Here is a 23,975-nt window from a genome sequence, read left to right on the forward strand (position 1 = left end):
AACAACATTTAGGGAAATAAGTTAAATTAATATAATTTATAGAAACGTGTGATTAGCACTTGTTATGAAAATTCACCAAATGAAAAAATTAACAGTGCTATTTTAGACCTGGGGAAACTAAACATAACACTTGTACTGTGTTTCATCCAAAAATGAATCAAAGCGAAGACTTTGAGTCCTTAAGTACCTGATTCCTTCTTGCCCTTCATCCTCCTCTCTCTCCTCAGGTCAACCCCTTAGCTGATTCGTTTGTAATTGCAGTTAAAAGGAAAGAGAAGGGGAGCACAGCCTGACTTAACAGTGAAAAATTAAAAATTCTAACTGCGCACCTTGAATTAAATTTCATTCAGAGATATGTTTTCAGTCAATATGGCATGCTTGGACCAAGATTCGTGGCAGATGTTAACTTATACCCGAATGACTGTGATAGTACCTGTACTTGTGTATGTTTTATATATAGATTTTATTTCTGCAAATTCTGTCATATGGACATAAATAAGTCCAGAGATCCAAATGACCTACATAAGGTTTTACATCCTGTCTTGAAATCTCATCTTTCTTAAAAAAGGTATCCTCTGATATGGAGCAGTTGAACGAAATCTTAGAACTTCTAATGGCCTTTCAACAAAGTAGTTAAGATAAAGAGGATAACAATAAATCAAGGCATTGGCAAGTTATTTACCAGAAGGTTCCAATGCCAGCAGACAGTCCTGCACAGACTCCCATTTTAAGACAGGTCCCTCTGTGAGCCCACAGACTCCCTCTCTTTTTAATTACTCTGCAGTACTGATGGGAGGAAGGGGGTCCTAATTCAATTCACAGAAACCTCTTTAGTCCTTTCTCCATAGCAAATGGCTAGCCTCCCGGCAGTCGCTGATCTCTAAATGACAATTCTGTTCTCTGAGAGGAGAGAGTAAGGAGAACTCTTTTCATCTGAGAATCTGAACACAGCCCTGGAAACACAAAGAGCTGGTATCACCTGAGTGTATCACAGAACTTTAGGAGCCTTGCCTGCTACCTCAGAGAATCAATGGAATCCTAAGCTCCTGAGGCAGGGTTCTGCTTTGTCTGCTATTATTTTTTTTTTATTTCTTTATATATATATATATATTTTTTTTTCCTACTGCACAGCATGGTGACCCAGTTACACATACATGTATACATTCTTTTTTCTCATGTGTTCCATCATAATCGACTAGACAGAGTTCCCAGTGCTACACAGCAAGATGCCATTGCTAATCCATCCCAAAGGCAACGTTCTGCATCTATTTACCCTAAGCTCCCAGTCCCTCCCACCCCCTCCCCTTCCCCCTTGGCAACCACAAGTCTATTCTCCAAGTCCATGATTTTCTTTTCTGTGGAAAGGTTCCTTTGTGCTATAAATTAGATTCCAGATATAAGTGACATCATATGGTATTGGTCTTTCTCTTTCTGACATACTTCACTCAGAATGAGAGTCTCTAGTTCCATCCCTGTTGCTGCAAATGACATTATTTTGTCCTTTTTTGATGGCCGAGTAGTATTCCATTGTGTATATATACCACATCTTCCTGATCCACTCATCTATCAGTGGACATTTGGGTTGATTCCATGTCTTGGCTATTGTGAATAGTGCTGTAATGAACATGCAGGTGCATGTTTTGGCCGGATACATGCGCAAGAGTGGGATTGCTGGGTCCTATGGTAGTTCTATGCACAATTTTCTAAGGTACCTCCATACTGTCTGTTACTGACAAAGGAGTAAAGAAGTCTCCTGGCTAGCTGGACTAGTTCCTTCCTTCCCTGGGCTGAGATTTTTCTCTTTGTCCCAGTCTGTAAGACCCTTGAGGACCATGACTATGTCTCTTTCTTTCTTTCTTTCCCTCTCCCTTGTATCTAACACAGTTCTGATGTGGGATATCTGAGTCACTAAAACATAACAGATGAAAAGGGACAAAGATGAAATTTTAAAATGCCAAACTGCAATATCATAATAATGAAAAATTTAATAGGAAAGCAGCCTAATAACAGATGCACCGGCCACTCTGGTGTATGTGAAAAACTGCAAATGTACTTGTCATCTCTCTATGTTGTTTGTATGAATGCTACACTCTGGAAAGGCATAAGATACATAGCCATGGCAGGAGTCAGACCTAAACCCTTCAGTGCGAAATGGTCTACAAAGCAGATTAAAATGCAAAATGTTCCAAGTATTGTCTGGAACTGCCCCTCAACTCCTCCTGGCCCATAAGACCAGGACAGAAACCCATATCACTCTGGCCCCAGATAATCCACATTTCCCTCACTCCTTGGTCTCCCTTACTTTGTCTTTGCTCCAGATGCATCCTCATTAACACTCTCATGTTAATGGGATGTTATTAGCTTTTTCACCAAATGGTCTTATGCTAGAGTCAGGTTCACATTCATTTAAAAAGGAGGAGTTGGCAGACATGGTATACACTGGAATATTACTTGGCCATAAAACAGAATGGAAGCCTGCCATTTGCAAGAACATGGATGGACCTTAAAGGTATTATGCTAAGTGAAATAACTCAGAGAAACACAAATGCTGTATTTCACTCATGTGGACTCTAAAAACAATAAAACAAATAAAAACAAACTCATAGATTCAAGTTCAGATTAGTGGTTACCACAGGGGAAGAGGATTGAGGGTGCGGTAAGTGAAATGGGTGAACAATAAATGCTGCACTGCTGAAACATAAAATAATAATAAGGTAATGGGGGAAAAAAAGTTGGCTACCCAGAGATTCAATCCGATTTGTTCTCTTCTCCATATTATTATAAATGTGTTTCTAATTCTACTGACCACAGAACAAAAAATAAATTGGTTTAAGCTAGGAACTGAGCAAAGGAACTGAGTAGCAAATAAAGACAGTTTCCTAGAATATGAGAAACTTTAGTCACCAGAAGGGTTTCTTCAAACTTGTGGCACATTTTATTCACATTAATTCCCTGCAGGTCCTTACACTTAGTTGACCCTTAAAATAGCTTTACTGATACTGATGCAAATTTTTATAATTCAATCTGAGAGAGCTTTAAAAACAGAAGAGGTGGAGTTCCCATCATGGCTCAGCGGAAACAAATCTAACTAACATCTATGAGGATGCAGGTTCAGTTCTAGGCCTTGCTCAGTGGGTAGAGGATCTGGCATTGCCACCAGCTGTGGTGTAAGTTGCAGACACAGCTCAGATCTGGTGTTGCTGTGGCTGTGGTGTAGGCCAGTGGCTACAGCTCTGATTCGACCCGTAGTCTGGGAACCTTCATATGCCGTGAGTGCGACCCTAAAAAGACAAATAAATAAATAAATAAATAATAATTAAAAAAAACCAGAAGAGGTACATCTTGAGGATATTTTATATGAAAGGTCATGTTATGTCTTATTACTCCAGTTTTAAATATGAACATTCTCTAACCCTACATTAGACTGATAAATTCTCATAGCATGAGTCTGAATCACCAGGCCTAATTGGAATACTTTGAATACAAGGACATATTAATGTTAGCATCAATTTATTTTAAAAACATCAAAACTTAATTCATTATAAACAAAACTGAAAGGGGCTAACACAGACCCAGCCCATGCTGACCTTTACTCTACAAGGAACGGTGTTCTCTAGAGGTCCTGGGGCACAGAGAATCTGCATTTACCACATTTCATCCATTCTGTAGTCACATTTTAAAAATACAGCCATCCCTCCACATCCAGAGGTTCTGTATCTAGAGATTCAAATAACTGTGGATTGAAAATATTTGGGAAAAAAACCTCCAGAAAGCTCCAAAAAGCAAAAGTTGAATTTGCCGCACATACCCCAGGAACTATTAACATGGCATTTAAGTTAGAGATAACTCTAAATTAAAGTATATGGAAGGATATGCATAGGTTACATGCAAATACTCTGTTATTTTATACAAGGGACTTGAGAATCTGAGGATGTAGGTATCTAGAGCCAATCTCCTAGGATACCAAGGGACTTTCAAGTCACTGAAATTGGGATGTATCTTCCAGTCAAGAGCATCTTAGACCTGATGAGATATAGTTGCCGCAAAATGGGATGAGTAATGATTAAAAATCTCTCCCACCTACCACCCTGCCAAAAACTATCTAATTTCCATTCACTGCTTTTAAAAATACATATATAATTTTGCAGTCCTCATTGCTCTTTTTTGTTTTCCAGGCATTCTAGAGTAACCATACAATTGTGCTTTTAGAACATTCACAGCTTTTTGATAACTGAACAAGATCTGAATCCGGTTTTTTAATCCAGAATACAAGTAATTTCTTAGTATCCATGTTAGTATAAAATAATACTGGCACAAGTAACCCAAAAGATATGTGTATTATTATATTCAACACTTAAACAAAAGGACTATGTCTCAGTAAACATTAATATCTATGTTATAATTAAATAGAAGGATATTAAGTGACTAATAAAATGACTCTGTACTTACTAAGTGTGCTCCACTTTGCATGGTGGTGGGGTTGTGAGAAAGAAAGGGGGAAGACATGTGTGTGATGGGCACTGAGGCAGCCCTTTTGGGCACTTAGTCACAGCATAAACAGCACAACTGACAGTGACTGTAGACAAAACTATGTTATTAAAAATATTATGGATTGAAATAAATAGGAAGGTTTAAGATGTCTTCCCAACTACAGAAAATTTTTTGAAAATTTCATACTTCTCTATAATCAATCAACGAATTTTAAAGATGAAGACTGTATACAGGGGATCAAAATCTTAAGTTTCTTTTCTTGCAGTCATTGACACATCTACCACTTATATTTGCAAGTTTTTTTTAACAAAGTAAACTATTTGAGGAATCAGACTATATCAGAATTAGTTACTTCAAAGTTTATCAGCTAATTTGAATTTACTCTAAGCCCACTGCAAGAGAATATCATAGCACTGTTATTAATACTTATTATGGCTAGGTAGAAATTTTAGCTAAGAAAAATGAATTTTCTTTTAGCTTCCTGAGACAAATTTTAAACTCTCTTTGTTTTTTATTTTCTTGTTATAAGGATGGCTCCATTTTTCAAACCGAGGTCCCGGAAACTTGGAATGAACAACCATCTTGTCCAAAGTCAAATAGCAGTGGAACGCACCACAAAGAGACACGACAACCAGACTACACTATTTCATGGGTCTCTTGAGAAGGGAAAATGATGAAAGGAAGGAAGTATTCTCCACCATCTCCACCAGCTAGCACAAGCTCAAAGCGGGTACTGCAACCAATTCTTTAGACAAAACAAGAAACAAGGTGACCAAAAAAAAAAAAAAACAAACAAACAAAATGGAGTTCCCGTCATGGTTAACAAACCTGACTAGTAACCATCAGTTTGCGGGTTCAATTCCCTGGCCTCTCTCAGTGGGTTAAGGATCTGGCGTTGCCAAGAGCTGTGGTGTAGGTTACAGATGTGGCTCCAATCTGACATTGCTGTGGCTCTAGCGTAGGCTGGCAGCTATAGCTCCAGTAAGACCCTTAGCCTGGGAACCTCCATGTGCCGTAAGCGTGGCCCTAAAAAAAGACAAAAAAAAAAAAGCCCCAAAGTTATCCCCCCTTATATGAGTTCATTAAGGAGTTTAGAATCAGAGAAAGTTAAGGACCCTAAAGGCAATTTAAAGCTTAATAGGAAAAGCAAAATAATAAACAATAAACAGGTTACGTTGATTTGTACAATATACTTGGGAAGACAGAGATCTGAGCATCCCCTTTTCCTCCTCCCCAAAAAAGAAAGATAAAACAACTGGAAATCTTTCACTGCTTTCTCTGGCTTAGTGAGATCTGGTAGAACAGCAACATTGTACCAAGAATAGCAAAGCTGCAGATCCATTATACACTCACTGCAAAAAAGAATGTTCTCAAACCAAAGTGAATGGTTACCCTACCTGAGCAAGATGGTGGGGAGAACCTGGCCTCTCAAAGCCGCCCCTTCTACCTTAACACGGAGATCAGAGCTTGATGCAGGCAATGAATGATATACTCATTCTTTGCTTGTTTTCAGCTTGGTCATTCTGCTTTTTGATATGCTAAATAGCATATTAAACATGAGACTATTGTAATATTCCAATTTAGGATATAGTAAAGGGAAAAAAATGATTTGGAGGAATAACTTTATCATGAAAAATGAATGTCATTTGGCCGTCTTCTACTATCCTCCATCCCATTTCTGAGTCATACTAACAGAACTAAAAGCTTTTGCCATTCTAGTTGAAAAAATCACTTCCTCCGGGCTGTGGAGTCTGACCAGACTGGATGTGAGAGCCTCTCTGCCTGACGCTTCCTTGTCTGATGGGAGGACCCCCAGGAAGGGCAGTACTGATCCCTGCCCCGGAGGCTGTGAGGATTCAGAGAGGTTATCTGCACAGCAGGCCAGAGAATGCCAACTCTCTAACTTCCATTTCAGACAGTCATCACAATCACCAGGATGGGAATTATTCTGAAGCTGTCACTTGTGAGCCTCCTTCAACAAGAGTTCATGAGGTAGGGCTGTGAACTAAAACAACCTTGCATGAAAATAACTGAAACAGACAGGTTCCACTTGGTTGACACGAGACAGGACGCATCTCCACTATATACATGAATTTAAGATTAAATGAAACAGACGGTTAGCAACTGATTAAGACAATACTGGTCCAGGCAGTTGATCACCCACTTGCCTGTAGATGAACACGTGATCAATATGTTCTTTTCAATGGAGCCAACTGGCTGCCTGATTTCACTGCCTGGTTATTCTGGCATATTGTACATTTAAGTTGGTCCTTTAATGATCCTAAAATGGGCAAGATTTTCTTAGATTACAAAATCATTATCCTACAGTCTATGTCTTTAAAAGACCACATAAACACTATTTCACCATGATTTGGGAAATCTAATAACATTTTCACAGTTCAGTAACTTCCATCAGTCCTCTTATTCCTCAAATATTTGGCAATAAAACTTCAACTAGGGGCAAGAGACAGAGCCACTCTAAAAACATATCTATATGCTAAGTGACATAAGCCAGCACAAAAGGACAAATATTCTATGACATCTAGAATAAGCAAATCCATAGAGACAGAAAAGAGCATAGAGGTTACCAGGGATTATAGGAGGAGAGAAGAATAGGTAATCACTGCTTAATGGTTACAGAGTGATGAAAAGTCTTGGAAATAGATGGGGGTGATTGTTCTACAATATTGTGAATGCAATTAGTGCCACCAAATAGTAAAATTAAAATTTACAATTAAATTGTAAATTAATTGTAAAATTGTAAAAATTTTAAACTTAAAAATTATTAAAATAATAAGCCTCATGTTATGTATTCTTACCACAAAAAAAATTTTAAACCATGTCTAAGAGTTGCATGGATAATGTCAGAAGGGGAGGCAAGGGGACCCTGGAAGGTATAGGCATTTGCACGCTGCTGTTTCATTTGATCATCATAACCTATGAGGTGGTCAACATGGGTACTGTTAGCTCTTCTTACTTTAATGAGGACCTGGGTTTTGTCTTTTAACTCTTCCTCCAGTAAAAAAAAAAAAAAAAAAAAAAAAGTAAGCCGCAGAAAGATGTGTTCATGATGTTTTCAAATTGGAACAGTTAGAGACCATTTAATAAGGGAGCCGTGTGCCTAAGTCATACTAAATTAGGATGCTTGAGACAAGACAATGTGGCTGTTGGAAGAGTCTGGAAGTGGTGACTCAGGGGGACATCAGAGGAAAAGGAAGAGGCTGTCAGTACTTAAACACATTTTGAAAGGTGAAATCAAAAATAAATACAGACACACAAACACAACCTATACTTTCCAAGCATCTGGCCAGACAGAGAACAGCAAAACCATGACTTCCCTCCCATTAAATACATATGCCTCGGTCTACAATTGTTGCCCTTGTATGGACTTTCCCACTCTTTCCTTCTGCCTTCAAGGCTGCTCTTTTAAAATGTAAACCATGGGGATGTTAAAATATATATATATATACTAGCCACTGAATCATTCCTTTATGCAATTGCCAAACTTAAGTGAGGAAATACCTAATATGGTTTGGCCTGGGGGTGATAAGGGAGAATTATTTCAAAACCAGGCATCTTTTACTCATGAACTGAGTCTATTTTAAATAGCCCAATAAGCTACCTTTCCCCTCTGTAAGGAGAACTGGGTGTTCCACTCTTTTCTTCCTAAACTGAAAGCTTAATCTCTCTCTCCTCTTCACCACTGTATCCCCAGCCCACTGTAAAGTACCTGACTCTTAACTGGGACTCCACTAAAGCTGGTAAAATACATATTTTAATTAACTGTTTCACCTTCTTAGAATGAAAATTCATTCACATTACACAGGTTGAACTTCCGAAAAAAAAAAAAAAAAAGAATGCACCTGTTCTATAAAAACCACTAACAAAATGAGTGAGCTTACTGAAATGCAATCTAGCTATGCAATTTAAGTAAATAATATAAAAGGTTTCAGGCTAATAGCCATAGGATTAATGCAGGTGAACACAGCACATGTCCATGCAGGCTGAGAAGGATGATCCCAGTGAGATTTTCCATAATCACATAGCATACCAGAAGCCTAAATCAGATCTCCCCCATATCTAAGCAAGAGAACTGAGCCCCTGTTTCATTGAAAATGCACTGGGCATCAACTACCAGAACACTGTCTTCACTGTTTCTCATTCAAAACATTTTAGAACTAAGAAGAGCATCATAAAAATAATAAAACCCAACCCTACATTTATAAAACTTACTAAAGCACTGTAATATTGAATTCATTAAATATATTAGAGCAATGGCTCTCAACCAAGAGTGATTTTCCTCCCCTCATTGGACATTTGGGAATGTCTGGAGACTTTCTGGTTGTCACAAGTGGGGAGGGGGGGAAATGATGCGCTATTGGCATCTAGTGGGTAGAGGTCAAGGATGTTGTTACCCATCCTGTAATACACAGAACAGCCCCCCACCACAAAGAATATCCAGCTCCAAAGGTCAACTGGGCCAAAGTTTAGAACTTGTGCATCAGACTAACAACTACATAAAAGATAGACATTGTGCTGAATGCAGAGGACATGAAGATAAGAGATGAGAGATGACTTCTGCTATTGTGGGCAGTCCATTAAGTGATGAGAATGGCAGATAACACTGACAACAGGCTGATAAGTGCTATGGCAGGCTACTCAGAGCAGAAGCAACTACTGTAACCAGAAGGTCAGGGTTCTTTACCAGCAGTGACGTTCTAGCTGGAATTTGGAAGATTTCATCAAGCAAAAGAGAGCAGTGCATGCTGGCCAGGGGAAATCACATAGCAAAAGCAAGCTAGTGTCACACTGAAGGGTTCTGAGGTCACCAGCATTGTGTGTGGGGGACCACCAAAGCCAGAGATTAACATGGTACACCTCCCTGGAAGACTAGTCTCAGGGGGAGGGGGGGAGGTTAATAATTTAACAGGTAAAGCAAATTTTATGGCATTTTTTAAAACATCAGAATCATATATAGAATAGAATACATACTTTGCGTGAATTTTAAAAATAACAGAAAAAGTTTCTTTGTTAGACTCGATATGCTGAGGGTACTAGTTAGGTTACTCCCACCCTCAGGAATATTTTGGTGAAATCTGAACAGTGTTAAATGTTTCAAAACAATTGATTCCCTGTGTTTGGCGCACAGAGCCGATGGAGGCGAAAGGAGGAGGTGACTGATGGGAAATCAGGCTAGATATGGCATATGCCAATTCTCATAGGCTGGGCCACGCGATCTGCACTTCCTACAGGCTGGCAGACGTGGAAATGGCACAATGTTAGTGTTGGAGAAGCAGGTGGCAGGAGAAAGATTATGACGCAGGATGACTTAAAATATTTCATATGAGGTGTTGAAAGTCTAAACAAGGCAATGGCACAAAGGAGGGAGATTTTAGATACGGACTTGGTAGAATCCATAGTATCAAATATAACAATGATAGGGAATTAAGTTTTGGGGTTGGGCAACTAGGTGAGCAAGTGAGAACTTTTATAGCCTGGGCAAAGATGCTCTCATTTGAACCTCAAGACAACCCTGCAAATTATATGAACTATGCAGATCCAATCATGCCCAGTTTCTAGTTAAATGAGGCTCTGAGAGTGGGTGGCTTGCCTAGGATCATACATTTGGCATAACAGAACTAAGCTTAGAGCTCAGGGCTCTCAGCTCCTAATGTGGGTTCTTTCTGCTCATGCTATCTCTCCGGTCACATTTTATAGTTATCACCAAACCTAATCATCATCATTTGATCCATTTTGACCAAATTTCCATTGGCCTCCAAAGCCTTGGATAAAATTCTGAATTGGTGATAATTAGGTCAGGAGCTTGTCCACTTCCAGGCATAGCCCATTTTGATTCCACGTGAATTCAAGAGAAAATTAATTGTGACTAATTGTAAAACGTAGAACTGATTGAAATTTTTTTCCTAAATTGTTTTTATCTAGTATATGTAAATCATATGCCATATATGATTGGAATATTCCAAAATACTTCTTTTTAGAACTTCAGAAGCAATCACATTGGAATAAATCAAAACTCTAGCAACAAGCTTCAGCCCCTAAAGACGTACCTCCAGGTAGGTATTGAAATGGCCTGTGTGAAGGCTGCAAGCACAAGAGCGGGGACATGACTGATTAGTCAAGAAACACTACCGTCCCTTTCTATCTAGCTTCCCACCACTCAGGTACATGCCTTCTTTTTCATGCAAAAATATTAATGGTAGACATTGTCTCAGAAACTCTAAATTCAAAAATACTCTCCAAGATACATATAAAAAATATTCAGTTCACACCAAAAATATCATGTCTCAACAATAATAGCTGGAACTGCTTATGTGTGTATCATTGTATGCCAAGTACCAGGCCAAGAATTTACATGATCTATCTCATCCCTCATTACTTGACTAAGAACTATTACTGGTTTTGCTTACAAAGAAGTAGGCTTATAAAGATGAGGTCACAGAGGCTTGTAAGCCAGAATCTGCATCCAAGTCTGATTCGACAATGCAAGCTCTTCACCACTAGGCTTCCTGCTTCCCCCAAAGACTCTGTTTTCCTAGAACACAGCTCAGGACACATCAAGCTTCTGTGGTCCGTGTCATCTTCTCTTGGACTTGACAGACATGTTATCAGTCTATTGTCTTAAATCAAGTGTAGCAACTCACAGCAGAAAATGGATTTCTATTCATGGCTTTAAAGAAGGTCAACCTGAGTTCCTTTCATAGCAGTTTTGAGTCACTGCCTATCACCACCAACATATTATCATTAGAAAAAGTGGAGCCCTCACCCATGAACACAAATGGAAACAGAAGCTCTTTCTTCTGCTACCCCTCCCTGTGATGTTTTCAATCTCTTATTTTTGTGTCTTGTTTTAATTTATGATGAGTTCAGTAAAAATGGAGTATCATTTTTTTCTCATAATGCATTTTCACATGGTGAATGCACTACAAAATCTCTACAAATATGTACAATGCAAAAGATCATCTCTCTCTGCTGGCCCCAGAAAAGCTTCCATAAATAAATAAACTAAGGAGTTCCCGTCATGGCTCAGTGGTTAAAGAATCCAACTAGGAACCATGAGGTTTCGAGTTTGATCCCTGGCCTTGCTCAGTGGGTTAAGGATCCGGCGTTGCAGTGAGCTGTGGTGTAGGTCGCAGACGTGGCTCAGATCCCATGTTGCTGTGGCTGTGGCGTAGGCTGGCCGATTATACCACAGCCCGATTATACCCCTAGCCTGGGAACTTCCATATGCCACTGGTGCGGCCCTAAAAAAAGACAAAAGACAAAAAAATTTAAAAAAATTTAAAAATAAAAAAACTAAGATGGGTTTGGCACGGCTGACTTATTTTACCGACCAAGTAATACAATGATGATTTGGAGCCTGAGCTTTGGCAAGGGAGGTCTGAACTGGGGTTTCAACCTGTCACTTAACCAGCTGAGTAAGCTTAGGCAGGTAAAGTGCTTCTCTGAACCTTGTTTTCTGGACACACTGATACCTATCTCCTGTGACATATGTGAAATGTTAAAGTCTGTGTGAGATGTTTTAAGCTCCCTAAGTGATATGTTCTACTCTACAACAAAAAGCACCACAACCTCCTAAATATAATGTGACTAGAAATAAAAGAAGCTGTCTGAGCCCAGTCATGGCTTCTTCGTTCCTCCTGCAAACACTGACCTGGGAGAGCGGGCATTCTTTGGCTAGTGTGCTCTGGTTCATCTCTTTGAGCAGTTCCTTTAAGGCATTGCGGACCGTGGCATGGTTCCACTGCTCCGCAGGCAAGTCTTCCAACTTCGAACAACTGGAAAACAGAGCAAGGATGAATGACATGCAAACCCTAACAATGCAGAGCACAGCAGTCACCCCCGGGGTCCTGAGCCAGCATCAGGAGAACCACCAAGGAACAGGGTCAAATGCGGGCCAAAATGAGGGCAGGGGAGCAAAATGCTTCTCCAGGACCCTGATGAAGCCAAACAGGGTCTCTTTAAGTTGGTTATCACACTAGCCTGAGAAAAATTGTCAGTTTGAACTTGAGGAAATGCCGGTTTTTTAAAATATGATTCCTCCACTCTGCTGAAAGAAATGCCATGGGTAGTGTGATTAATTTAATCAATTAAAATGTAATTATTGGACATTCCTAAGGTCAAAAGTAAAAAAATATTTCATCGGATTTGAAGGCCTACCCTTCTCCCTCACAGGACAATCCAGAGATGTTACTTCCCTAACTAAAAAAATTACTAGAAAAAGGTCATTAAAGCATTTCCTAGACAAGGATGGGAATGGTAGGTTCCTAATTAAACTCTCCCAAAGGGATAAATTCAAAAATCTTAAAGGACAACATTCCTTAAATCACACAACTTGCAGACACTTTATAGGACTCTGCAGAGAACCTCTAGATATTTTAGGGGCATAATTTGTTCTGGAAACTGTATCTGGAAAAAAAAAAAAATCATTCCCAAACTTCTGCAGGCCACCAGAGAAGAAAGCAGGAGACACCCTGTGCCAGGGCCTTCCTGGTATGCCCGTTACACAGGCACCAAACTCACCCCTGACAACACAAGCCTGAAAGAGCAGAGGTGTTTATTCTTCAAATACTAAGTGCTAAGCATTTAACCAGAGGACTCATTAAATTAGGGGTTGTGGAAAGTTCCCCTTTAAGGGCTGCAGATTTTTAATGATTTATCAAGCTTCCCCTAGGTTACCACTTCACTGCTTCTGAAAACAAAACATAAAACAGTTGGAATGTGGACTATAAAGATGCCTGGGGAAGGGCCCCTCCTTCCCTCCTCTTTTTTCTTTTTTTTTTTCCATTTCATGCAAAGTCGAGAAATTAACAAAGGCAGGATGAGCCAATCTCCATAATGACTGGATGATCATCAGACAGAGCAGCTCTGAGAGTAAGGAAGGGCAGATGTGCAGAGATACCCACCTTTGCAATTGGATTTTCAACGTCACAACGTGATAGACATCTTGTAGCATGTCGGCCACTGTCGCGTCGGGTGCGTCTGTCACATAACTGAGGGGGAGAGGGTTCCACCTCCCCAGCTTGATTATTCCTGCACAGGGAAGAAAAACACAATAAACACATATCTGCTATTTATTAAACCTTCCCATTGTTTGTTCAATGTTAAGAAGGTCACCCAATAGTCAACATTCAAGGCCCACTCAGAGATATTTTACAACCCAGTGCAATAGCCTATTTTTTTCTGGCTGACAATTGAGTTAACGACACAGGAAGATGAGAATGAAAGGATGAGGTTTAATCATGGACAATCAGGGGTTGTTTTTTTTTGTTTTTTTGTTTTTTTGTTTTTTTTTTTTTTATGTTTTCCTGTTTCTTAAATTACTTAGAAAACCATACGGATACTTCCTTCCCCCAAAGTCTTGTTTCACATTCTAACTTAAGACTGATGCTAAATATACCGAACTGCTGATTTCATAGACCGAAAAAAAAAAAAAAAAAAAAAAAAAGCAAGTCTTAAGTAAATATAAGATTAGGTTTTGAATTGTACAAGAAAATTCCTGTGTGTGGGCTCGGCACACACACAGTCACATCCTGATGGTGGTGCGATCTGCAGTGTGAAGAGAATTTGGAGCTGAAGAAGCCGTGAGAGTGCACTTCCAGATTCTCCTCCACCAGGCAGAGGGGCTGGTTTCCACAGCACAGGGATTGACCACAGATCAGAAATAGCAGAAATGCTTTCAACTTCAGGGTTTTGTTGTTTTTTTTTTTTTATTCCTCAGCTCTTTTTACAGTGACAATAGGACCCTTTCCCTGTGGGTTTCCTGCGATGTATGGTAAATACACATGACAGTGGAGGGAGAATAAAAATCCTGATCAAAGTTGGGCATATTCATGAGACAGCTTCAGCAACATGTGCTGAATATGCTACGTTATCCACAAGATGGACCCATCTTACCCAGTACACAGGGCACACATAATATCAGTGAAGAAAAATAAGGAGAAACCCATTTCGCGAACAACACAGAGTAGCAAACATTTTATTTGGATGCTATGAAAAATCCAGTGGTCCCTATGATGTCAGAAATTGTCACACATCAAAAACAGTTATGTTTTAGTGATAGAACAGAAACAGCATTTTTATTTTTGGACAATACAGGTGAGTCCAACTACACTGTTCTTTCAAAAAATATATATTTTACCATCAAAGAGAAAGAACACTTGTAATACCCAAGTGAACTTTTAAAAGCTTCACAAAATGCTGATTTATAGCTATGGGGTGAAATTCCAATAATAGGAAATGAACTTTCTGGTCAGGGCACGTCCTGTCCAAGATGAAATCAATGAATGCGCAATGCTTGACATAATGCTTGAAAACAGGGAATAAACAGAACAAAAATATTAAAATGATGCACTGTTTCAGTATTAAGATTTAACAATCTGGTGCTGAATATGCTGCAGTATAAATAGTGCCTGGACTCAGATCCAATAAAGTAACACAGCTCTCATTCATACTACCGTATGTCTCTAGTTCTGGCTCCTTAAGTCATATTTCACTTGCCAAGAAAAGCTGTTTTCTTGTGGGGATAGTTTTCCTAACATTCTCTCTCATGACAATGAAAAGTGCACAGCACACAGCATGTAACAGTCATGAAATGAGCATCCAGGGCCCACTGGACAGCCATCCAGGAAAGGATGAGTCTGCTTCCCTACTTCCTTTGTGCCTTCTGACATTGGAAAGTACTAAAAAGATACCAAAACCAACTATCATGATAACCCATGAGTAGAGTATAGATTGACCATCCTCTAAAGATGCTATTTTATTATAAGGGATCAGAGGAAAAAAAATGAAGTCAGCAACTGCACACTGTCATAAACAAGTAGAAGCATTTGGTGGGTCATCTTGGTTACTAAGAATACGAGGGTAGCATGAAGTAAATGAATCCTATAAACTTTAATGCACAATGCTCTAGAGGCGGTTCATCCATGCTGTTGTGTGTGTCACTGTTCATCCCTTTCTATCACTGAGAAGGGTGTCAATGTAAAAATACCCCACAATGCAGCAGACACAACAGAATATCCTCGAATGCTTTCATTTATATAAAATACAAGAACATGGAGTTCCTGTCGTGGCTCAGTGGTTAACGAACCCAACTAGGAACCATGAGGTTGTGGGTTCGATCCCTGGCCTTGCTCAGTGGGTTAAGGATCCGGCGTTGCCGTGGGCTGTGGTGTAGGTTGCAGACGCAGCTCGGATCCCGAGTTGCTGTGGCTGTGGCGTGGGCCGGCGGCTACAGATTCCATTCAACCCCTAGCCTGGGAACCTCCATATGCTGCAGGAGCGGCCCTAGAAAAGGCAAAAAAGACAAAAAAAGAGACAAAATAAAATAAAATACAAGAACAGGTAAGACTAAGCTATGCGAAGAGAGGTCAGAATGTGGTTACCTCCACATGGCAGGGGCATGACTGGAAAGAGACATAAAGGGGATTTTCTAGTTTGGGCTGGTGGTTGCAGGGGTGTAATAGTTGTCAAAGTCCATGTAACTGAATACTTAATATGCATGTATTTTACTGTATGTAAACTATGCCTCAATTTTTAAAAAAGGTGGAGGGGGAGGAGTCTCTACAGGGAATGAAAGACACCTCACTCTATGGGAAGCAGTAATCTCCATGTAGATAAATTCTCTCCCCGCCCTGATGAGCCGGAAGGAGACTTGTTTGGGCTGGAATTAGACACACACAGGTGTCTTCCCAACACTTAATGCCTTAGAGCAGCTGCTCCAGGTTGGTTTCTATATCTTGCAAGAGAACTGTGACACACGTTATTTTCAGGCAGTGGGAAGTGGCGTGTGCTTTTTCTTTTTCGTACCATATTGACTAACCTGCCTGATCCTAGAAGTCAATGCTCTTTGCTCAGCTATCTAACAAGGTCTGTGGGTGCAAGATCTGCTGGGACAGCGATGTCCAGAAGGCTCTCCTCCAGCCTGGCAGGGAGTTTTTTTGTTTGCTTGTTTTGGTGTTTTTTTGTCTTTTTAGGGCTGAACCCATGGCATATGAAGGTTCCCAGGCTAGGGGGTCTAATCGGAGCTAGAGCCACCAGCCTACTACACAGCCACAGCAACGTGGGATCCAAGCCACGTCTGAGACCTACACCACAGCTCACAGCAATGCCAGATCCTTAACCCACTGAGCAAGGCCAGGATTCAAATCCACCTCCTCATGGATACTAGTTGGGTTCGTTAACCACTGAGCCAAGACAGGAACTCCAGAGTAACACTTTTAAACAACCCTTTCCTCCAAACAAGGTCTCTGTCTAATGTATTAGCCCTCTTTGGAAATACCTTCCATAAATAAAGTCCTCCTTCCATGATATAAAACTGGCAAAAATAGCATTTGGGCTAGAATCAAGTGTCAATTGAGGAAATCAAATTGGGAAGCAGCATACCACAGTGACTAAGAAGGCCAGTTTCCAAGTCAAAATGCCTCTGTTCATACCGTGGCTCCTCCACTCACTAACCCTATAACTACAGCAAGTTACTTAATTTCTCCACACCTCCATCCTCTCATCTGTAAAATGGAACAATAAAAGCACTGACCTCACAGGAATATTGTGCAGATGAAACATAAAGCTCTTAGTACAGAGCCTGGATATCATTAATCTCAACAATTAATCTTTTATGGTAATTATCTAGACATTCTTTAATGCTTCTTAAAAGGAAGACATGGGCAATTTATTTCAAAAATATTTACTCCAGGTTAACATTACTATCATTGAATCTTTAATTTGGTCAAGTGCCTATAAGAGGCCCTCATTGTTTTAAATCACAGAGGACTGTGTGTCAATTATGCCCCTCCTTCTGTCCCCCCTCCCCTGTCTCCACTCCCCCACCCCCGCCCCTGCTCCATTCGGGTCTTATATCCTTGCTCTGCAGTGTCTCCTTTCCTGCTACCCATCAGTAGGTTCAGATTTTCCCTACTTTAAAACTAACAAAAACATCACAACACTCCTCTTCCCCTCCATGTCTCATTTTTCTGCACCATCAAATGTACTGAAAGTGTACCCCTAATTTCTCCATCAGAACTTCACCCCTAGATATCTATTTTCAATTCTTTTCATGAGGCAATGGAGTCAGCAGGGTTGGGTTACCTTAAGTAACATTGCTAGGAAATAACAGAGCCAGGATTCATTTTAAATACATGCACTTGCTCTTCTTAGTAGCCTACAAGTCATATGGGTTCAAGCGTGAGGCACATGAGAAGAGAAGACTGGAAAAAGGCCTGGTTCCAAGTCTGGAAGGCCCTGAATGCCTAACTTAGTAGAACACTCTATGGGTCAGAGGTCAAGAGCAAGGCCTGGACTCAGAGGTGAGTTCATATCCAGTGTTCTCTGCTTGTCAGCTGCAAGACTTTGGGCAAGTGGTTTAGTTTCCATTATCTGTAAAATGGGGATAATAACAGTGCCTACTCTTGAGACTTAAAATGAGAACGAGAATGCAGCAGTGGGACTGGCATACAATAAATGATTGGCTCAGTAAACGATGGGAGAAAATAAAGTTCTTGGGTACAGATGTAACACCATCAAAGCAACACTTTGGGGTGATGACCCTGTACCGGAATTCAGGTGGATTAAAAGGGGGAAGCATTCTGAGGGGAGAAAAACTGAAATAATCCAAATGGGTCTATCTAACTACAACCATAACACCCTCTTCCTGGTTAACTCTAAGAAAGGATACAGACCCAACAAATGCTACAATACAATGAAGGAGGACAAAGACTGAAGAACAGACTATGTGCCCTCTAGGGAGATCTGACTCGCAGTGCTGGAGAAATCTCAATGAAAACAGCTGGTGATTAAATCAGATAGTGCATGCTCTCTCTCTCTATGCGCACACACACACACACACACCCTGAGCCCAGCCAGGCACACCATACATGCTCAATAAATGGCAATTTCTAATTCTTCTCTGAATATATAACACACTCTCACTCTGTCTGGTGTACTGATCCCACTCATCCACCTCTAGAAACTGTACACATTCTTCAGATTCTGCCACAAGAACAATTCCAACCCAGATCAACCCAGCTTGCAATAATCCCTTTCTCTGAACAGATACACAATAAATACTCGTGGTTGTGCAGCTTATAAGGAACTTACTTTACAATTTACAAAGTGTTTTTTTTTTTTCCAAACCACTAGTTCACCCTCATGAGGAGAGCAGAGAAAGTGAGGTGAAGTTTAGAGAAGAGTGAATTTTCAAGGACATCAGTAGTGACAGCCAGGACTAGACCCTGGGCTTCATCTGACAAGTTTTCTTACTAATGGACCAACACCCTTTCTACTCAGCTCTGCCCATGGGCTAATGCCCAACCAAATGGTCATGCATGGGTCAGGGTCTTGACATTTAATGCTAAACAAAGGGACATATGAGACCAATGAGCAAACAGGTGGCAGGCCCTGAAGAGCCAGCTACACTAGAGACTCCTTTGGAAAAAACTGTCTCCCACAACAGTGCCATTTCAGACATAAACATTGTTTCCCAAATCATCTTTCCTATTTGCAAAGAATTTATCATCTGCAAACATTTACAAAATGCCTGGTGCTGAGGACTATTACAGATTCAGTTTCAAGGTCTTTGAGTCGCAAATTATGGGCGTTTATTTATACAAATGTTAACATGATTGAATTGAGCATAATATCAATAAAATTGTTTATATCCAGACAAATCTGTTCACTAAAATAGAGAGGTCCAATCCACTCTTCGTGTAATGCCTTTAGACAAAATAACAAAATGCAATTGTAGGTAAATTTCCCATTAGTGACATAAAATTAGGCTGGGAATGGAGGCAATTTTTGTCTAAAATTAAAAGAAGGCCATAATGGAAACCAGTTTTTCACTCAATGCAGTATTCTGCCAAAAAGTGGACTTATCACAAAAAAGAAATATCAATAGTTGCTCGTGCCCATACATATTTGTTATTTTTACCAGTTTATAACCTATCTCAAAGAAACCAAATACTCTTCTCGGTAGATGCATAATTCATATCCTTAGTATTATTTACCTCTAATTATGTAAAACAAGAGTGATGATAATACACATTACAGTTCATCAATATTTAATTCAAGTCTTTAGTAAGTTGATCATTTCTGAGGATAAAATAAAATGTGCTGATAGCACAATATGACCAATAACACATCAAAAGGGCTTGTACCAAGCACTAATCATTCATTTATTCAACACTTTTCCTTTTGTGTCTCCAGCATAAGTCACTAAGATGCAAAGATAACCCAATACACCCCATCCCTGTAATTATGGAGCTCACAATTGAGTAGTATGTACTATTGCTAAATACTGAGCAAAGTGAAATCATTCTTAAAGTGAACCAAAATGATAGCTTTTGCCCCCTGTACCTCAAATATAAGAAATATTTACGAAGGCCTGCAACAGATCATCTATAAAGTACAAGAGAATAATTCTCACTTTGTGGTGACATAGAGATAGATGCTGATAAAATAGGTATACAGGCATATTATAGAACAAAGTCCCCAAATCAATCTGTGAGACAGATATAGGAACCCAGCAAGCTATCAGCAGTATTCCTATAGAACAGCTCAATGAATAATTTTCTTTTATTCCAGGTGCATTTTAACATTAATTTCCAAAGCAAAATCAAAACTCAGCCTGGGGAAAATAATGAGACATTAGCTTCCATATCTAAAGGCTAGGGTTTATATATTTTATAACTCCCTGGAAGAGATCTCCACAAAAGAGTATCACTAAAAAAAAAAAAAAAACAAAAAAAAAAACAAAAAACCAGCATCAGAGTAGCTAAGCCTTGGGGCTTCTGGTTAGTGGTATTATTTCCACAATACACCAAGTGCTGATGAGGCCCCTTTTAAAAATAGGAGAACTCTCATGACATTGATTGCATCTGTTTATCCTCCTCAGAGTGGTCGTGTCCCTATGCTATAGCATATAATTTTCTGCTGTTCAGCTATGCTTTGTTAAAGGAATTAAAAACTGTCTGTCCTATATAATAAGAACATAGAATTATTTATCCATAAATCAGTTCACAGGAAATCACTACCCAGCAGTATATAATAACTCAGCCTGTGTTTCTAACCTGTGGCCTGACTGTGGTATATCATCAAATTGTAGCAGCATAAAGGCATAAATTGTAGTTATTATTGTTAAACCTGTGGTAGGAATGACTTTTCAATGAGGAAAGAGAAAAAAGGCAAGACAAAAACGGTTTTTGAAGTGTACATATTTTCCTTTTTAATACACAGCTTAACAGTACCCCAGTACTGAACTCACTGAAACTCTCCTACACCTTCAGCTTTGATTTTTAAGACTATCTGTCTTTCAAATGTCTTGAACTAAGGTAAAAGAAATGGTAAATTACATAGCATTCTTCTAGCATTCGACATATTCAAGTGTCATTACACAACTTACACAAATTAATCACACCTCAAAGCACACTTATCTAGGAACCTACAATACACTTCATCCTGTATTTATAATAATACAAAAGAAAACACTGGACAAAGATAAATACTTCAACAAGTCAGAATAAATATTTAGCCTGTACTGCTAAATGAATTTATCTAAAAATACACACACACACACACAAAGCTTTACTTGCAACAATTCAGGTATGATTGACAAATACAAAGTAGGTTTTTACTCTTTAGAAAACTAATCCTTAACTCATATCTGTATCAGAAGACATTATCATCAGGAGTATTACTAGCATTAAAAAACTGAAATAGGGGAGTTCCCATCGTGGCTCAGTGGTTAACGAATCCGCCTAGGAACCATGAGGTTGCGAGGTCAATCCCTGGCCTGGCGCAGTGGGTTAAGGATCCCACATTGCTGTGGCTGTGGTGTAGGCCGGTGGCTACAGCTCCGATTCAACCCCTCGCCTGGGAACCTCCATATGCAGCGGGAGTGGCCCGACAAAAAAAAAAAAAAAAAAAAAAAAAAAACCAAAAACAAAAAAACAAAAAAAACCCTGAAATATGAATTTTAGAGCACTTTCTGAATAAACTATAGTGATACATAGCTGTCTGCCAATCTTTTCTTGAGCAGACTACTCCCTTATGCTATATAAACGTTCTACTTAAAAATATATATACAGTACCATTTGGTGCCTTGTAATTCTATACATGGTTTTTATATTTTGCAGCATAAAGATTTTGTCTCATGTAATAGATGCTGCTTCACATTTGGGAAGCGTTATGTTATAACTCTGACTTTTATTAGATTATTTAATATAAGCACTAAGTAACTAGACTAAATTAATAAAGACCTTATTGGAAAAAAAAAAAAAAAAACAGACAGAGAGAACAAAATTATTCCACAAATTAAATAAAACTTTCTGAAGTTAGTATTTTAGAAACCTTTATTTAATTTTCAAAATTCCAATTCTTCTGAAAAACAGCCAAAATATTGGTCAGGATATGAAAAAAACATGGTTAGTGTTTAGTTATTTATTTCATAAGAGTGCCATTTAAAACTATTACATGGGGGAATAGGACAAATGAGAAAGAAAAGCATTATGAGAAATTATTTGGGATCAGTTCTAAGCTTCTGCCACTGGTTAAAAACTATTTCATCTGGTATATATTTTCTTATTATTGTTCTCAGTTTAATCATTATCTGAGTTTCACAAATTAAATGATTAATTTTGGCAGGTAACACAAATTTCTCCTCCTTTCTCTTCAGAAATACATTCACATAAAGAGAGTTTCCTCTAGCACTTGTCCCCCTAAAGTATTTTCAATAATCAAAGACACAGGGGAAAATGTATACTCTTTTAAACATGCTTTGCTATATTCTAGCAGATGCTCTTCATAACTTATGTTCAGCCAGTGTTTCTGCATCCTCTGGGGGGAGAAGTATCCATTAAAGACCTAAAAAGACAGTTGTGCACATAGTTCCCATCATAATTAATTATATGTATTCTTTTCAGATGGAAGTTCAAATGTTGCAACAAGTTTTCCTTCAGATCTAGCTTTCCAGGTGCCCTGTCGCTGGGCTCAGCACCCTTGGAAATTCTATCAACTGCATGCTCCCAATTATATACTCCAGAATTGTCCTTCAGGCGTATTCTGTTTCCTATAATTTAAGGTTACATAATATCTGATCTTAAGGGCAATATTATGAGGGCATGTTAATTATCAAAGAAAATGTTGCCATAAAATATGAAGGCAAAAAGTATACTCATTTATGTTATACATTTTTTCATGTTCCAACTAACCTGATTTCACAGTAATTTGTTAAGAAACTACAAGACATGGAAGCAAATATGGCTATAACTATTACAAAATGGCAACTGCTATTAGTTTGGAGGGGTTTTTGGTGGTTGCTTAAACTCCTGGCCGGGGGGGGGGGGGCAGTTCCTTTAAGAACACTTTAATAATTTTTACATTCAGTACATCTTCATATATAGCCTACTATTAAATCTAAAAATGTACATAGTTTGCAGGTTTCAGATATTTTATGAAGAAGTTCTGAGGGATTGGTGATTTCCATTTTTTGAAAATGTCATATTTAAAAACTCATTTTAAATATGGCATTACCATTTTAATGGCTCTAATACAGAAGCCAAAGGCCCAATATATGAGGTGCACTCTCATTAGGTAGGTGTTTGTTGAATTGAATAGAAAGTCGATCTATAGTCACAACATACATGGTGATGAATTATGACAGTGATCTCCTTGAGCCCCTAAAATACTGTCATGTCAGAAAAACACCACATGAATCAATGGACAACTGAACTACGGTATAGACTCAGCAATTATTCCTGACAGGATGTCTTGTTATCCCATAGTAGCTGGGCTGAATAGTTAGAGATGATCTGGACGGTAGGGGGAGGTCAAAATGGAATCTTTTTCTCCCCATTCTCCGGAATTTGCAGTTTAATAAAGGCTGTGCTGTTGAGAGTGGTCATATTAAGTGAATGGCTAGAGTATTCATCAAGATCAGGTTCATCCCTAGAGCAGCTGTCAGCCTCACCCAGGACGTATGGCTTATGGGATAAAAGCTCCAGGCTAGATCTTCAGAGATGCTGAGGAAGAGCCAGGTTCAGGAAGCACTGCCCAGGTGACTGGCAAAATGGGAACCTGGAGAGCAGAGAAGCTCAATCCACTTATCCTCCTCAAAAGAAGGACCAAGGACCAAGAGTTTCCCAGAATTCCTTTTTTCTAAACACCAGCAAACACCCTCACTACTGTCAAAGAGGATAAGCAATGAGAAGGAAAATAGGGCTAAGAGTGCCTTGCAATGGAGTTACAGTTCCTAAGTTTGCAGAATTTAGCATGGGCTGAACAGGTAATAGCAGGAGAAAACAGTCTCCTGTATAGGCATAAACTCCAGAAACTCTTTACCTTACTTGACTATATGCCGCCATAAGGCAAGGGACACGTCAGTTTAACTGCTTCAAATAACCCAGGCTACAGCCCCATAAGCATGAGAACACCTAAAACACAGTCTGCATATAAGAGGCATGAAAGAAGAAAGCCCC

The 23,975-nt window shown here is 39.2% G+C and overlaps 1 protein-coding gene across 4 annotated transcripts in view; it reads right to left on the minus strand.

Annotated features, from left to right (window-relative positions):
* Nucleotides 1-23,975, minus strand: part of SATB2 (SATB homeobox 2) — a 191,150-nt gene that overhangs the window by 100,878 nt on the left and 66,297 nt on the right. For 3 of the 4 annotated variants that reach the window (XM_021076069.2, XM_021076068.2, XM_085000302.1), the window contains exons 4-5: nucleotides 13,416-13,542; nucleotides 12,164-12,287 (exon numbers count right to left, since the gene is read on the minus strand). In XM_021076069.2, coding sequence (XP_020931728.1) covers nucleotides 12,164-12,287; nucleotides 13,416-13,542 — 251 coding nt within the window. Of the gene's footprint in view, nucleotides 1-12,163; nucleotides 12,288-13,415; nucleotides 13,580-23,975 lie in introns of all 4 variants that reach the window. The other variant, XM_085000303.1, reaches the window with a different exon arrangement.

This window comes from Sus scrofa, chromosome 15 (assembly GCF_054392235.1).
Source record: "Sus scrofa isolate SSC_HxYL_T2T_F1_AM1 chromosome 15, Sscrofa_HxYL_maternal_Yorkshire_Landrace_v2.0, whole genome shotgun sequence".
Classification (NCBI taxonomy): domain Eukaryota; kingdom Metazoa; phylum Chordata; class Mammalia; order Artiodactyla; family Suidae; genus Sus; species Sus scrofa.